Below are 15,937 nucleotides of genomic sequence, written 5' to 3'. Positions count from 1 at the left end.
GTCACGCTCCAGGCACCAAAGGCACACAAGGTGCGGGTTCATAACCGACATCAGTTTGTGACAGGAGTCACAAACCTTGAAGCTGGTTCATGGACGGGGCATCCCTGTGTGCACCAGGAGTTGAATGACTTGAAAAGATGTCGACAAAAGTCGCAAAAAGGGGAGCCAAAAAGTGACTCGAGGTACCGCTCACTTAAGATCTGCGCTGGCTGGCACAGAAAAAAAAAGAACTGACGTCAGTGCGCAAGGCTGGCGTCTAAGTAGATACCACAACATCATCCCGGCGACCACGACGCCAATGACGAACGCGGAGTTGTCTGACGCCACCTATCGATGCGCAGGGGTACAGCTGATGAAAAAATTCTCGGGATCCAGTCTAACGCCTTGGGGTAATTCTAAGGTGAAGAATGCATAACTAATTGTCTCTTTCAGATTTTTCAGTACATCATTGGACACAGGAATATACCGATATCCTACATTCCGTACAAGCGGACATGATAGCTTCTAAACATTTACATGCATTTGTCAACACAACTAACCTGGTGATCCGCGTGGTTGCTAAAATAACAGGGTACATCTACATCACTTTCGATGAAGGCGATACAGTACCTATTGCATACAAATCACAAATCACATTTGTACACAAACGCTGAAATGCGTTTTGCACCAACAGAAAAAATACTCACAGAAGCACAGACTGCTGGAGAGAGAGAGAGTGAGAGAGTGAGAGAGTGAGAGAGTGAGAGAGAGAGAGAGAGAGAGAGAGAGAGAGAGAGAGAGAGAGAGAGAGAGAGAGAGAGAGAGAGAGAGAGAGAGAGAGAGAGAGAGAGAGAGAGAGAGAGAGAGAGAGAGAGAGAGAGAGAGAGCACGCGCGCACTGGCATAGGCGAAACGCATAATTGTCGTGACCCTGATACTGAGACTAGAGGCCATTGCAAAGGCAAGCATACCAAACACTAAAGCACTGCATCCACAATGGATTCAATGGGCTAACTCTCACTGCAACAGATGTAGATTACAGATTTGATTTTACATTACAGACATAAGCATTCCTCCAGTATGAACAAGAATATCCTCTGCTGAATGAAACAATGCCTCTAGATCGATTTGAATATATCATTTATACCGATTGGTCTGCCCAGCCGTCCGTAAGAATGAAATAACAATATATTGCAACATATTTGTCATGCCCAATTGTAAAAGGGTGCGTGCAGGTCATAATGTGTGGAGAAACACACACACAGGCTCTAGGAGATTGTACGGTGCACCTGGCGGAACAAAAAGCCCTGATACTGGCACTACAAAATACGGATCCTTAATACCCCACACTCATATTGTGTGAGTCCAGTCAAATAACGAATAGTTACACTATTAGGGCCAGAATGGATTTAGGGATTCCAAAGGTTGCACGGTAAAGCACAAGATGCTTTGGGAACAAGTGGCAAAGCTGAAAGAAGGCTTGCCACTGGCTCATGTTATTCATACATTGAGTCATCAACATGTTGGTGTTCAAGTTGAAGGGAATTCAATGGTAGATGAAACCACCAAGGCAACAGTACGCACTGCTGCTGTTGCTGCAATAACTCGCTCCAGTACGAGGATAGAGGGAACAACTATAATAGCTGTCAATGTCATGCACAACAGCTCAGCCCTGCCGAAAGGCTTCCCACTAAAGTACTCCAAGTTAGATGCACAAAACCCTCCATATGCTCAGATTCCAGGAGTGGGGGATAGAGTAATACCAAACACTGATCGCAGATTGGAGTTGATATTAGCTGCACGTGAGGGTCTGGGTTCAGCACATGGAGGGATCTCTGCTACAGTTTCACTATAAAAGCAGCGCTAATGGTGGCTAGGTCTTACTAAGCAGACCAATGACTTTGTCCTCAAATGAGACATATGCTAGCAGATGAAGGGCTCCACAGTAGCACGTCCATCACAAACACCATTACTGATCTCAGACATACTTCACGTGTGTGTACATTTGGATCACTGCAGCCCCTTACACTCTGACAGGGCTTACAAGTAAATCTTGGTGGCAGTAGGATATGCTCTAGATTCCTGTGGGTTTGGTCCCAGCGCTCGGCTGATGCTCAAACTGTTATAAAGGATTTGCGAGTCTTTATCGGCACATACTCAATTGGCACACTACATCCTGATCAGGGTCCGGCGTTTAGCTCTCGTACTTACAAAGAAGCTATTAGAAGTTTAGGTGTGGTCTTGCGGTACTCCTCCCCCTATCACCCTGAGGGAAATTCAGGAGTCGAGAGGAAAAACCGTGACTTAAAGCAATCCTTAACAGCAAGGCTATTAGGCTCTATCGGACTGCCCACCACCTTCAGCACTCCAGCAGTAGTGGGGGTACTATTCGGGGTTAACCCCAGGGTGCTGGGTGCATTTCACTCACTTACATCCTACCTAGGAAGACTGCCTGTTGGGTGGGGGATCCTAGCAGGTTCTCAACACGTGCCTCTCGCTTTCGGCTTGTCCCCTCTTTTATTCCCTGTGTTACCTGAGGAAGAAAAACTGCCTTATATTTCTTTAATTCTCTGCTCCGGTATGTGGTGGTGTTTTCCTTATCTTTGTTTCCAGGCCACGCCAGAGTTCGACTCAGCAACCTCCATGACTCAGCAGCCTCTGTGACTCACAGGCCTTCATGACTCAGCAACCCCGATGACTCAGCAGCTTCTGTGACTCAGCAGCCTCCGTGAATCAACAAGCCTCCGTGACTCAGCAAGCCTCCATGACTCAACCAGCTTCCATGCCTCAACAAGCTTCCATGCCTCAACAAGTCTCAACATGGCTCCATGACTCAACAAGCCTCCATGACTCAACAAGCCTCCGTGACTCAGCCGCCTCCGTGACTCAGCCGCCTCCGTGACTCAGCCGCCTCCGTGACTCAGCCGCCTCCGTGACTCAGCGGCTTCCGTGATTCAGCAGGCCTGCGTGATTCGGCAAGCCTGCGTGACTCAGCAAGCCTCCGTGACTCAGCAAGCCTCCGTGACTCAGCAACCTCCATGACTCAGCAACCTCCATGACTCATCAGCCGGCAAAAAGTATTTAACTCTCACCCAGGCTTATCGTCAGTGCTTCACATTGAGTTTCCTGTTGAAGATCCTGCGGCGTGACGGCTCTTCTCTACAGGTGCTGGTCGGACGAGTCCTGTTCCATCCTTGCTGCTGCTACTCTCAGATTAGTCAAAATCCTTTTTGGGCTACATTTAACTCAGTGGAATTCCATTGTTTTGACTCCCAGCTCATTTCTGGTTATCGGGAAGATCTTGAGTGACTGCGCACAAAACTTTTCGCAGTCAGAGACTTCCTGACTTTGTTTCCTATATCACATTTCCCTCTTGTTCCCACTCAGCTTACTTTACGCTACTTGCCTAGATTTTGGCCATTTCCTCCTCATATAATTTTTGTAATTTGTGCATAGTTCATGCTGATAGAAGTGTATATTATTATTGCAGTGTTTATTGTTATCCTGTTACGTCTCTGTTTTTTCTCGCTGAAAGAAGGTCTTGGTAATGCTTTCAAGTCTTGGACATACTTCAGCTGAAGGATACAGATTATGTCTTATCTCAATGAAATAAGAATGTATGGTGTGCTTATGTGTAATCTTCGTTGGCACAATATTGTGGGAGTATGTATTTATCTTTGGCGCAATATTGTGTGAGTGTGTATTTATCTTTGCACCATATGGTGTGAGTAGAGTTCTGATTTATTCTAATCATTCTAAAAGACCTCTTTTATCGTGACTCAATGCAGAAGATTATGCATGAGATATGTCATTGATTATTTGTGTTCTTATTGATGTCTTTTACTACTGCTGCAGGAGCTGGTCCCTATACTCATTCCTAGCTTTAGGACAGATGTCCCAGATTGTTCTGCGACCCAGAGTTTGCTTCTCCACTGGCACGAATGCGCACCTGTTGTTTCTTTCTTTATTTTAGCTTTTTGTTTTAACTATTTCTTTTAGTTCCCAAACCCCCTTCCTTTGAGATTATCGAATGAGCACTGTTGTCTCTGTTTCAGTGTTCGTCTGATGATTTCTGGGGATTGTTGGGGTGCAGCTGCCTCTGCATGTCCATCAGATAGAAGAACGCGTTCCAACGTTCATTTTTCCAGATTGGTTCCTAATAGGTGGCAGTTGGGTCAATCACCTATATGCGGTCCAGAGAACACTTAACAACATGCCATGAAAATCCCTAGGGGGTCGTACACCTTATAAACTCCTGTTGCGATTGTGGATGTTGGTCCCCGACCTCTATAGTGTCAGCACGGTGGCGGCAGAAACACCATTTGATCTCAATGATCTTTGGGATGTTTTACAGAACCTTAAAGAATATCCAGCTTTACAAAGCAACGTCCAAGTAAAATGCACCGCCATTAGAGAAATGAAAACTGTTCCTCTCTTTTCACTTTCACTTTTTAACTTTTATGAGAGAGTTCCTGAAGAAAGCCCTATTAAATCTTGCAAAGGGCTGAAACATGTAGACCAGAGAGAACTAAAACACAATCACTAGTCTTAAAACGTTATCCACTCATTGATTTTAAACATACCCTGGGCCACTGGGAATAAAGTAATTATCAGTTAGAATCCCAGAGGTATTTTGTATACTACACCACTTCATCACATTCACAAACCCCCCCAGCTCTAATGTAACCAGGTGTCGCAGCACAGCTGAGTAGCATGCGGCTACTCAGCTGGGAACCCTGAAGCATGACACCAACTAGGTTGGTGTGTAAGGGTTCTTTTGTGGTGCCAGGCACTGCAGTGTTGAATAGCCAATTAGTTTGGTCCGTCCAAGTTGTTTTTCAATACTTACCAAGGGACAAGATCGGCCCGGCCCGTTCATGGTCCTAGCTATCCCATTTGTTTTTCCTAGGGCTATCTATATATGCATAACATCACTAATCTATGTGCACAACGTAAGGCTGCTTTCAATTATAAAAGATGAGCATACCAATAGATTAGCAGAAGAGGCACTTCCGACGACACAGAGGGTCCTTGCATACTGAGAAATCACAACACAGCAGTCTGACATCTTGTGAGGAGTGTCCAGTTTGTGACCAAGATGGGGTCCTTCACTTTGTCCCATTAGGTAATGGGGTTAGATAGTCCCTTGGGGGATTTTTGGCTCTACACCTACACACACTCTAGGTACACTCAGAGTAGGGTTCATATAGTAGGAGTACACTGGATTACTGCCTTGTTTATATGCCTGCATATATACATTGTTTAGCACCAAGGTAGAACTATATCTACTTTTTACACTTTTGGTGCTTGTAATCACGATTATCTGCTTCTGTCTTCTAATCATTGCAGCACACGTATTGTATTTTATGCGAGAATAACTTTGGTTCAATGTATATTATTTAAAAAGTCCCTGTATGTTGCTCTTAGAATAAGTGAGCACGAGTGAATGAGAAACATTCTGTACTGTTTCCACAATCCCTGAGGGTTAAGGGTTGTCATGTTCACTGGTTGTCAGAAAGCCATTTGCTCCATGGTAGGTTAGGGGGGGGGGGATTGGGGGGCGTAAGGTGGCACTGGGAGCTATATGGTCTATAGGACAACATATCCTGCGGGGGTGTCGCGATTCAGTCTTGACACCAAGTCCTTAGTTTATGTTGTACAAACAATGCGTAGGCCCTACAAATTGGTAGGAACTACATGTCAGTGCAACAGGTATCTTACTGTACAGAATAGATGCAAAAATATTAGCTCAAGCACGTGTGATTCTTAAACTAGGCGAAGGACCACCTGCTAACAGCTTGTCTATAAGCACTGGGAACGGAATAAGATAAGTATATATTCAAAGGAAAGCTATTCTATCGCCTACACGGACTTCAAGGGAGGAGGGCAGAATAAGATCCAGTGTGTGGCCCACCTAGTTGTCAGCCATGATATACGAGAATTACACAATGCTTCTTAGCATATAATAAGGGCCATTGAAATTATGTGGCAGGGAAGGATCTAATTATGCAAAAGAGTTGAACTAAGTTCCAAGTGAACACTCAAATATAGCAATAAGCAACAGGAAGGTGACAAGTTAACCTTTGCAAAAGGATTTCTGCTGCGATGTAACACGTGTCCCTGTGTTTTTAGTAACATTTCAACCAAATGAGCTACAAACTATTTTGGGGGGTTAAAATCTGCAGATTATTCAGCAGATTATGGATTATGTGGTAAATGCGGCAAATCTATAATATTGCCAAAAACGCCATGGCTGCACAATCACACAATTCCAATAGCTCTGTCTATAATAGCTAGAAACGTCTGTTTCAAAAGACGGAGATATTAATTTTGTGGCATTGCATTATGATGACATGAAAAAAAAGGTACAATTCTTTTCAACGTAGGAAATAATATGGAAGAATGCTTGGAAGCTGGGAAAATATACAGCAAAGACATTATTTAATTGGTTTCACCAGAAAATGAACAAGTACCTTCCAGGTCACTGTGTGCCACGTTGCATGCTGCAACAATGTTCCATGAGCCCCAACAGTGGAAAATAATGTCTGCCCTGCACTTTTTCTCACTGCTGGCCGCGGATCCACACAGAGTTCCCCAAGTTTGGCATAGAGACACAACCAAAGGCAGTCAAATGGTGGCGCTGGGTGGAACGGCCGATTTAGAGTCACTCCTTTTTCCTCTGCTTGCTTCTGTTGTAACTCCTCGTCCCAGTTCAACTCTTTTTCAATGGTTTCACCTCTTTGGAAGAAGTAATCAGAAATATTCCACTATAAAAGAAAAGGAAATATGGATTGTTAATGTCTGTATTGGTTTTCATCTAATAAAAAAAAACCAGTGCAAGTAATTTTTTGTTTATGGAGTAAGGGATTAAGATTATGTTCCAAGCATTTAAAAACCATTCTGAATAGTTCTGCTGAACATTTCATTTCCATATTTACCATGAAATATATTGACCGTGCTGGATTTGTTTACACAATTAGCTCTGCACCACTCCACAGCCTCCCAATATCCAAATCTCAATTGATAACCCAGAATTCTACAATGCTGACATGACACCCTCATTCTCAAATTGCCAGGGTGCAAATCTCAAATTCTATGATTGTTTTCCCATTGTGCTGCTGGCCAGTCTAATATGTAAAGCAACTCAATCACGCCCAAGAACCCAATCAAACCACCCAATCATCTGCAACAGGGCAGCAGACCATGGCAGTCTGATGCTCCTTCTAAGACATCAGAAATGGGCAAACAGCAGGAATGCCTGAGAACATAAGTATATGCTCATTTTGTTGCGGTAAGTGGTGGCACACTACTATGGCACCAACCACAACCCATTACAGACCCACTATGAATAGGAGTACATTATCCAGACCGGGTGGACTTCCATCCTGGTTAAACAGCACAAGTGCAGGACACTGCCACATGCGCCATACAAAGGCACAGGCAAAGCCAATATGTCTCACATTTATAAAGTGCTTAAGCTAGTGACTTTATCAATACTTAACTGTAAATCATTCTTAAAAAAAGAAAAGAAAAAACAAATTAAAATACAAGTGGAAAAGCAAACATATCTTAAGATCTAGAAACTGAAAACCTAATTCAATATTTTACATTTTTATAGAAACAGCATGGTTTATTTTTCAAATTTAATGCAGAAACACCTGAATAGGAATTTTAAGAAGCATATTGAGTGTGGTTTAAAAATAAGGCAGAGGGATATTTGCAGGGACTTAAAAGGGCATAACTATATGAGAAAGTGTAGGAAATGCTTGCTAATGACTTTCCACTGGACTTGGAACTGACACAAATGCTCCAGACATTTAGAGCATAGCAGCAGCAAAGCTGCAGATCTAGAACCTCCAAAAGAAGAAACATCTCCATTCAGTCATGCTAAGTACACCTTGTGCCTCAAATGCAGGCTAAGTAGTTGACAGTAGCCAAGGCCTGACCGATTACATTACATGTGGAAGGCAACTTGGCAAAAATATACCTCTTGTTATGCCTTTGTTAATGAGCTGGGTTGAGCAGGGAGCAACCACTAGAGCGTGTGTGGGGGGTGGGGGTGAGAAAGGGAGAGCAGCACATTGGGCAGAGAGCAAGAAAACACACACTTCCATGGAATTATCTAAAAAAAAGAAAAAAGTTGCTCACTGATGTGAGCCACAGAAGGATACAAGTCATCTTATCAAAAGGATGATAATGAAGATATGTTCCATGGGAGGGTAAACATAAGAATAAGGAAAGACACTGAATAATACGCAAGCATATCAGAATGACAAGAAAGTCACAAATGATAAGCAATGGATTGATCAAAAGTCCACTCTAAGGATTGTTTTTGTACAAAACAGGCCTTTGACAACAGACCGCTAACAGCAGTCTGCTGGAGATTCCTAAAGAACTGAGCAGTCGTACCAGCACTTTGAGTAGATAGAACAGGCTCTACTCATTCAGGGCTTCTTTCAGAAATAGTATGGCATGCCACATCACTCTCTCACAGGTGTCGTGGCTGTTGACTCCAACATGCATTTGCCAAGATGATTCTTTGACTTTTCAAAGAATACTACTTCATGTATTTACTCCAAAATTGGAAGTTTGTCCCTCAGAATTAGGGTTTCTTTTGAACTCATCAAGAGTTCACCTTCGAGTCTGTTTCCAAATCAAATTAAAATTCTAAAATGTCACATACTGCAGGGCCATTTTTAGTACCGCAATAAATAAAAACACAGAAATGTCAATTAAAATGACAAAATATATTACCTATTTGGGACAGGAAACCACTATGGTCAAAGTTGAAAAAATTATCCTTGATAGTAAACTGAACTTTGGATAAAACTTCCATGCTCTACAGTACAGTTTTTAATTTTTTTAAACTACATAGCGAGCTGGAAAGAAGGTAAAGACTTCATGAGAATAACATAGCAATTTTATGGCATGACACGGGGCCCATATTATGCAAATCTCCATTATTGCCACAGCTCAGCAGCAACAACTGAAGAACATATAACTTCAATGAACATTCCAAAGTGTATAAAGTCCCCTCATGACCAGCCATCTTCCTTCTTTGTTGCTTCTGCTCAGAAAGATAAGTACTGCTTTTCAGCTTAACACTTTTTTTTACAGACTTTGACTATCTGATGTAGTCTTTGACTATGTATAGTTATTTATTTGATAGCTGCTCACTATGGTTAACTTGCTAAGCATGTCTGTTCATATGTTTTACTAAGGTTTTTTTCTTCATATGTTTTATGATTATACCCTTTTGTGTCTTTCACCTTCTCTCTTATAAAGGTGTATAATCCATGCCCTTCCCTTTTCATATGTCTTAATTCCCCTTTTATCCCTGTCGCTCTTTCTCCGGTTTTATTCTGAAACGGAATTGTTTCTCACTGTTTCTTCTGTATACTATATAAAAATCACTGAGCGCCCAAACGTGTCCCTTTGAATAACGCACTAATTTCTGAGCACCTTACCTCCGCCTGGCTTGCCGTATTTCCACCTGATCGGCCTCATTGCGGAACGATTTGCTGAGGAAACCCTCTCATTCCGGCCCCCCTCGACGCGATCGTACGCGTCGAGGTGGGCCGGGTTAAATCAAATAGAGGAAAGTAACCTGGCAGGGAGCCATTTTAGGACTTTGGGCTAAATTCAATACACGCAATGCCTCCACCATTTTATTTAATTGGGACACATCAGCTGCCCCGACGCGATACCGGCAGTTCCAAATATCTGCCTTTTCTCACTCGAATCAGCTGTTTGGGATACAACCTCCTCTGCTAAAAGGCTACTCTTATCCATAGGGCACCATTATAAAAGCTTTTTTACACACACTAAACTTTATTTAAATCTATATTATTTTATAAAAATGTAAAAAAGGGACTACCCTTATCCATAGGGGACCATTATAAAAGCCTTCTACCCTCACTAAAACCTTTATTAAACCTATAACATCCTAATTATTTACCAACTTTACTATTTATTATTAACTTCACTATTTATCAGCTTCATAAACCTTTATTAAAATTCTTATTACTCCATTAAGAATATCTGCACCCCTACCTCAAATAAATATTGAGGAGAAATTGGAGGAGCTAGTCAACAAGGGCCTCGAGAAGGTTTGGCCTCGATTGATGACACAATAAATAAAAAAATAGAGTCCATATCCCATGCATCATCACACCCCTCTACGAGTAAATAAAACAGAGCATCCAAGGCTCCCAGGAAGAGGGCTTCTGAAGGAAACCAAACACAGGGCGCAATGAAACCTAAAACCTCCATCCCCTCATCACGCTCTTTAGGCAGTGACAAGACTGGTACCTCGGGCACCCCAGATGAGCAAGAAAAAGGCCCAGAGCTCCCTATCCACATAGATAGTGATGATAGCTATGAACCAGAAATGTAGCAATCCTACTCCTCTGCATTCAATACTGATGAGGAAGACGTACAGTTGAGGAGAACGGAAAGCTCTGAAGAGGCATGTAAGGCCTCGGGGTCCAACATGGCACTCCTGGACCCATTTGGCGAGGAAATGTTCGTCCTCTATTAATTAAACACCCCTCTCTCCAGAGTGGACCCCATCGCGGACTACCTCTCCGTTTGGTTGAGGAAAGAGATCCCCAAAGAAGTAAGATCCAAACTCTGGTCTGAATGTCAGCTCCCCTCCCTACCCAATAAAGTGGCTATGACTCCGGAACTAGATCCCAAAGTAGTAGCTTTCATAGCTAAGAACTCCAAAGACCCGAAGAAAGGCATGGACAAAGGATTAATATGCTGTCAAGACCGCCTCCTCAACACCTTAGGCCGATTCACCAAAATGTTTGAGATGGCCGAATCAACCTACCTGGGAAATAATCAAATTGACCATAAAAACTTAGAGAAGGGGTACAGAGGGCTCTATGCCTTATAGGCAATGCCAATACCGCCATCTCCATGGAGAGAAAAAAAGGTGTGCTATTGAAGATTGATCGTAAACTGATCGAATTAGCCCAAAAAGATGGCGATCCTAACTCCCAAGGCCTTCTTTTTGGGGAAGATTTCATCAAAGAAATGGCTAAGTACGTTGGAGCCTTTAGTTCCATCCAAAAATCCCAGAAAGAAATTTTAAATGTTTTTCAAGATAGAGTTTTTAACAGGGCCGGGAGAATGCAGGGTTGTTTCCCCGGCCGTGGAATACCCCCTCAAGATCCTTCATCGGCCGTGGCGGCAGATTTAACAACAACTACGGCTCCCAGCAATTCTACCCACAGAGACCGAGGCACTGCGGATGTCCCTTCAGAGCCGAACGGAGACAACATTCCTTTTCATCAGGCAGGAACATCGAAAGACCTTTCAGATACCCCTTCAAGGGTGGCAGGGAGACTATGCCAATTTTCTGGCAATTAAAATTTAGTAACTCAAGACACTTGGGTCTTGAATACAGTGATAAACTTCACCGATATCCGCTTCCAAACAAGACGACCACGAGAGATTACCTTCTCACTTAAAGACAAAGATCTGGTCTCTAAAGAGGTAAAAGACTTACTAAAGTAAGGGGCAATTATCGAGGGCACACAATTAGGCTTCCTCAGCAACATCTTCCTGGTGGAGAAGAAAAACAGAGACCTGTCATAAATCTAAAAGAATTAAACCATTGGGTAGTCTACCAACACTTCAAGATGGAGGAAATACACCTTTTAAGGGACGCCTACCTGACAATCCCAATTTGATAACCCCATCTGAAATTTCTCCAATGCACATGGGAGGGAAACTATACCAATTTTGCAGTTTCCCTTTCAGACTGTCATCCGCCCCTTGGTGTTTCACCAAGGTACTCCGCCCGGCACTGCTTGGCTCAGGGAGAGGGGAGTGAGACTAATTATATACCTCGACGATATTCTCATAATGGCACAATAAAAACGGACCATTTCACTTCACACAGACCTCACAATACCACTCCTAGAACACCCTGGCTTCGTCTTAAACAAGAAACAATCCTGTACAATACCAAGTCAACAAACACAACCTTTGGCTTCATGGTAGATACAGTGAAAGCAGAACTGAAACTACCAGGGGAAGAGGTAAGGAAGGTGAGGAAAGAACTGAGGAAGACACTCACCAAAAAGACCTTCCCCCTAAGAATCTTAGCAAGGATTTTGGGCCTTCTATCCTCCACAATTCAAGCTATCTTTCCAGGACCCCTACACTATCGAGCACTACAAAAGCTAAAAGCCAGAGCTCTGAGATCAACTCAATCGTAATCCCAGATGATCCCCTTAGACCAAGAATCAAGGAACAAACTCCTTTGGTGGTTAAAGAATGTGGAGGCATGGAATGGCAGAGCCATTTTTGGGGAAGAACCAGATCTAATAATAGAGTCAGATGCGAGTTTGGAAGGATGGGGAGCGAGATGTGGGAAATCCTCAACAGGGGGACGCTGGACAACTCAATTGAAGAAGTTGCATATCAACTGCTTAGAATTACTGGCAGGTTCATTTGCAATTTGATGCTTCACCCAAAAGTCATTGAAATGCTTCGTAATGTCAGGCGTGGACAATGTGTCAGCAGTCCGATATGTCAACAAACTAGGGGGACCCCACTCCAAAGGACCTAGTGAAGCGCTTCTGGGAATATTGCTTGAGCAAAGGGATATCAGTTTTAGCGGAACCCATTCCTGGGATGAACAATGGTTTAGCAGACTGGTTCTACAGGAATTTCAAGGATTCCAGCAACTGGAGACTAGACAGAAAAGTATTCTTAACTATCCAATCCAGATGGGGTCCTTTCAGGATGGACCTATTGGCAGATCGTCTGAGCACTCAACTGAAGGAATTCTTCAGTTGGATGCTGGATCCTCAAGCTCAGTAGATAGATGCCTTCCTCCAAGATTGGTGGGGCTTAGCTCCCTATGCTTTCCCGCCATTTGCAATGCTACCTCACCTTCACCTTCATGCACGACGATCCACAGAGAGCATAGTTGTGATAACCACCCTCTGGAGATCTCAGGCCTGGTTTCCAATCATCTTGGAAATGAGCATAGACTTCCCAATTTTGATTCTTTCGTTCAGAGAGATACTCCAGGGTCCAGAAGGAGACATTCACCCTCTTGTAGATCAGGGTCTTCTGGTCCTGACGGCATGGAAGATTTCAGGAAATAGTGGAGAATCGAAGGGCTTTCGTCTGATGCTTTCAAACTCATTTCTGAGTCATTGACGTCTGGAACAAGGAAAGCATATCGACTGGCATGGAACAAAAGGGTTCGCTGGTCTTTTCAATGAGGTTATGATCCCGTTTCAACTGATTTAGTACATGTTATTAACTACTTGACAGAACTCTTTACTTCAGGCCTCTCTTATAGAACCGTGAATGTCTATAGATCCGCTATTTCTGCATGTCACTCCTTAGTTAGTGGCATCTCTGCCTTACAAAATTTGCTAACTAAAAAGATAATGAGAAGTATGAGAATTCTTAACCCGCCAACGACTAAATATACCGCCCTGTGGGACGTTACTCTTGTACTTCGTACCCTATCCTCCTGGGGAGACAATTCCTCTCTCTCCTTAAAACGCATCTCTTTTAAACGTACTCTTTTGTTATGTCTAGGGTCTTTCAAAAGAACTTCAGATGTCAAAGCAATAGACATTTCCAGCAGGGCCTTCGAACCAGAAGGTGTTTGTTTTTACCTCAAAAAGAGAACCAAAACTATGTCCTCTTCTATCTTTTACCCCTTCTTTCCTCAGAATGAAAGACTCTGTGTGGTTAAATGTTTGAAAGAGTACAAGAGAAGAACTCAATCTCTGAGACTGAACGAAACCCAACTATTAATTTCTCACAGATCTCCTCATAAGGGAGTTTTGTCACCAACCTTGGCAAGATGGGTGAAGGAAGTCCTGCATGAAAGCGGTATTGACACCCATATTTTTGGAGCACACTCTCTCAGAGGTGCATGAGGCTTCCAAAGCCTTCTTTCTCGGTGGGGGTCTGCAAGAAATACTTAGGGCTGCAGACTGGAAATGACTGTATGTTTAAGACTTGTTATTTTCGACCAATCTCTAATATGATTGATAACGTTCTTAATGCACTTTGAACTTACAAAAAATGGCCTCCGTGTCATGTCATAAAATTTAGATTTTTTACAGCTTACTGGGCAGAAAATCTGGATTTTATTAAGGACACAGGCTAATATTTTCCCACCACTTTGATTTGATACCCACCCTGTTGTATTCTAATGTTTTGGACAATATTACGGAATTCTATTCTTCTTCTTTCAGAATAAGAATCTCTTTCCCTCCGGACCAAAAGTTGGAAAGCTGTCTTCATTTGGATTCCTGATTTTTACGCACTGAACTTTTCTCTTCACAGTCTAACAAAGAAGGAAGATGGCTGGTCATGGGGGGACTTTATACACTTTGGAATGTTCATTGAAGTTCTATGTTCATTAATTGTTGCTGCTGAGCCGTGGAAATAAAGGAAATTTGCATAATATTAGGGTCCTTAAGAAAATCCAGATTTTCTGTCCAGCAGGCTGTGAAAATTCTAAAGTTATCATAATCTCCGTGGAGGCCAGGAAGTACCGGGATAACAATCAAACAACAATTTGACATCTGATTGACCACTCACGGTACACTTAAAAAACATAAATTCCACAAGCTTCAGAAAAGAGCACAAACCAATTTCCACACCTACCACACCATCCACAGACCCTCCCAGAGTTGGAACAACGCAATATCGCTGCCAGGAACATCTGCAGAAGCACAACCCAGTAGGCCAAAAGGAAATTGGTAGCATAGAACATCTCAACCTTCGTAGATGCACATAAATAAATAAATCCCCAAATAGTAACATGCACCTTGATCAATTAGGTGGTGCACGGTGCCCAACCGTGGCAGTACAATGTGGGTACAAGCAGCAGCAGCCAGCCTTCCGCCCACCCTTCGCTGACACCATGTGTGCTGCAAGACCCGGGGTGCTCCCCAGCCCTTTGTGCACAATTGTCCCCCGTCCGCATGGTGATTAATTGCTGGACTAACTGAGTGAGCTGCTTGCACCACGTAAATTCCTGCAGTTAATCTGGGGCCTGGGGCGGAGCGTACCACACGGGCCCAGAGACAGGGAAACAGATCCCCACTCCTCGATGGAAGTCTGTTCAGGCTCCCCTTCAGAACTAGAGGGGCTGTTGTTGCCTGGGATCATCCCACATTCATTTGGCAGCATACGCCCATCAATGCTCATTCAAGCACCTGTTCTTCTTATCAGGAACAGCACGGTCTCCCACACTGAAAAATATGTTCTAGGTACAGTTGTTTGCTGGCTCTTTGTACCCCATGCCACTTTGCTCACTACTGTCTGCTGCATCATAGTCTATTTGGTCGGCACTGTTTGGGGATGTCTTGTTCCTCTGCTGGCGGCACAGGAGAGATAGAGAGCCTCAATTAATCCTTGATGTTCTTGCGCCTATGGATGCTGTGGCCTTTATACTGTTGCGGCCATCTGCAGGGCCTTACAGACTGGCAACTCACATGCACATGGGAGGTCTGTTTATTAGGCTTTTTTCCAAGAGATAAGAAACACAGAGCCACAACACGTTTTTTAGACCTCTGCTTATAGTAGCCAAGCGATCTACAGATGGATCCCCACTGGAACCAGAAGGACGGTCACCCAGGCCCTCGTCAGCAGCAGACTGGACTATGGCAATGCCCTCTACGCGTAAACCACGGGCAAACTCCAGAAACGACTACAACGCATACAGAGCGCCTCTGCACACCTCATCCTCGACATCCCCCGCCACAGCCACATCACAGCCCACCTGAGAGACCTGCACTGGTTCCCCGTCAACAAAAGGATCACCTTCAAACTCCTCACCCACGTTCACAAGGCACTCCACAACACCGGACCAGCATATCTCAATGAGCGACTCACCTTCTACACCTGAACTGCCAACTTCGCTCCACTGACCTCGCCACCGTTCCATGCCTGCGCAGAACGACGGC

The 15,937-nt window shown here is 43.6% G+C and overlaps 1 protein-coding gene across 2 annotated transcripts in view; it reads right to left on the bottom strand.

The window, feature by feature from the left end:
* MON2 (MON2 regulator of endosome-to-Golgi trafficking) overlaps nt 1-15,937 on the bottom strand; it is a 1,009,595-nt gene that overhangs the window by 238,569 nt on the left and 755,089 nt on the right. For both annotated transcript variants that reach the window (XM_078675668.1, XM_078675659.1), the window contains exon 24: nt 6,452-6,745. In XM_078675668.1, the coding sequence (XP_078531794.1) occupies nt 6,452-6,745 (294 nt within the window). The remainder of the gene's footprint in view (nt 1-6,451; nt 6,746-15,937) is intronic.

The sequence above is a fragment of the Lissotriton helveticus genome, chromosome 1_1, assembly GCF_964261635.1.
Source record: "Lissotriton helveticus chromosome 1_1, aLisHel1.1, whole genome shotgun sequence".
Taxonomy (NCBI): domain Eukaryota; kingdom Metazoa; phylum Chordata; class Amphibia; order Caudata; family Salamandridae; genus Lissotriton; species Lissotriton helveticus.
This window is presented reverse-complemented; position numbering and strand designations above follow the sequence as displayed.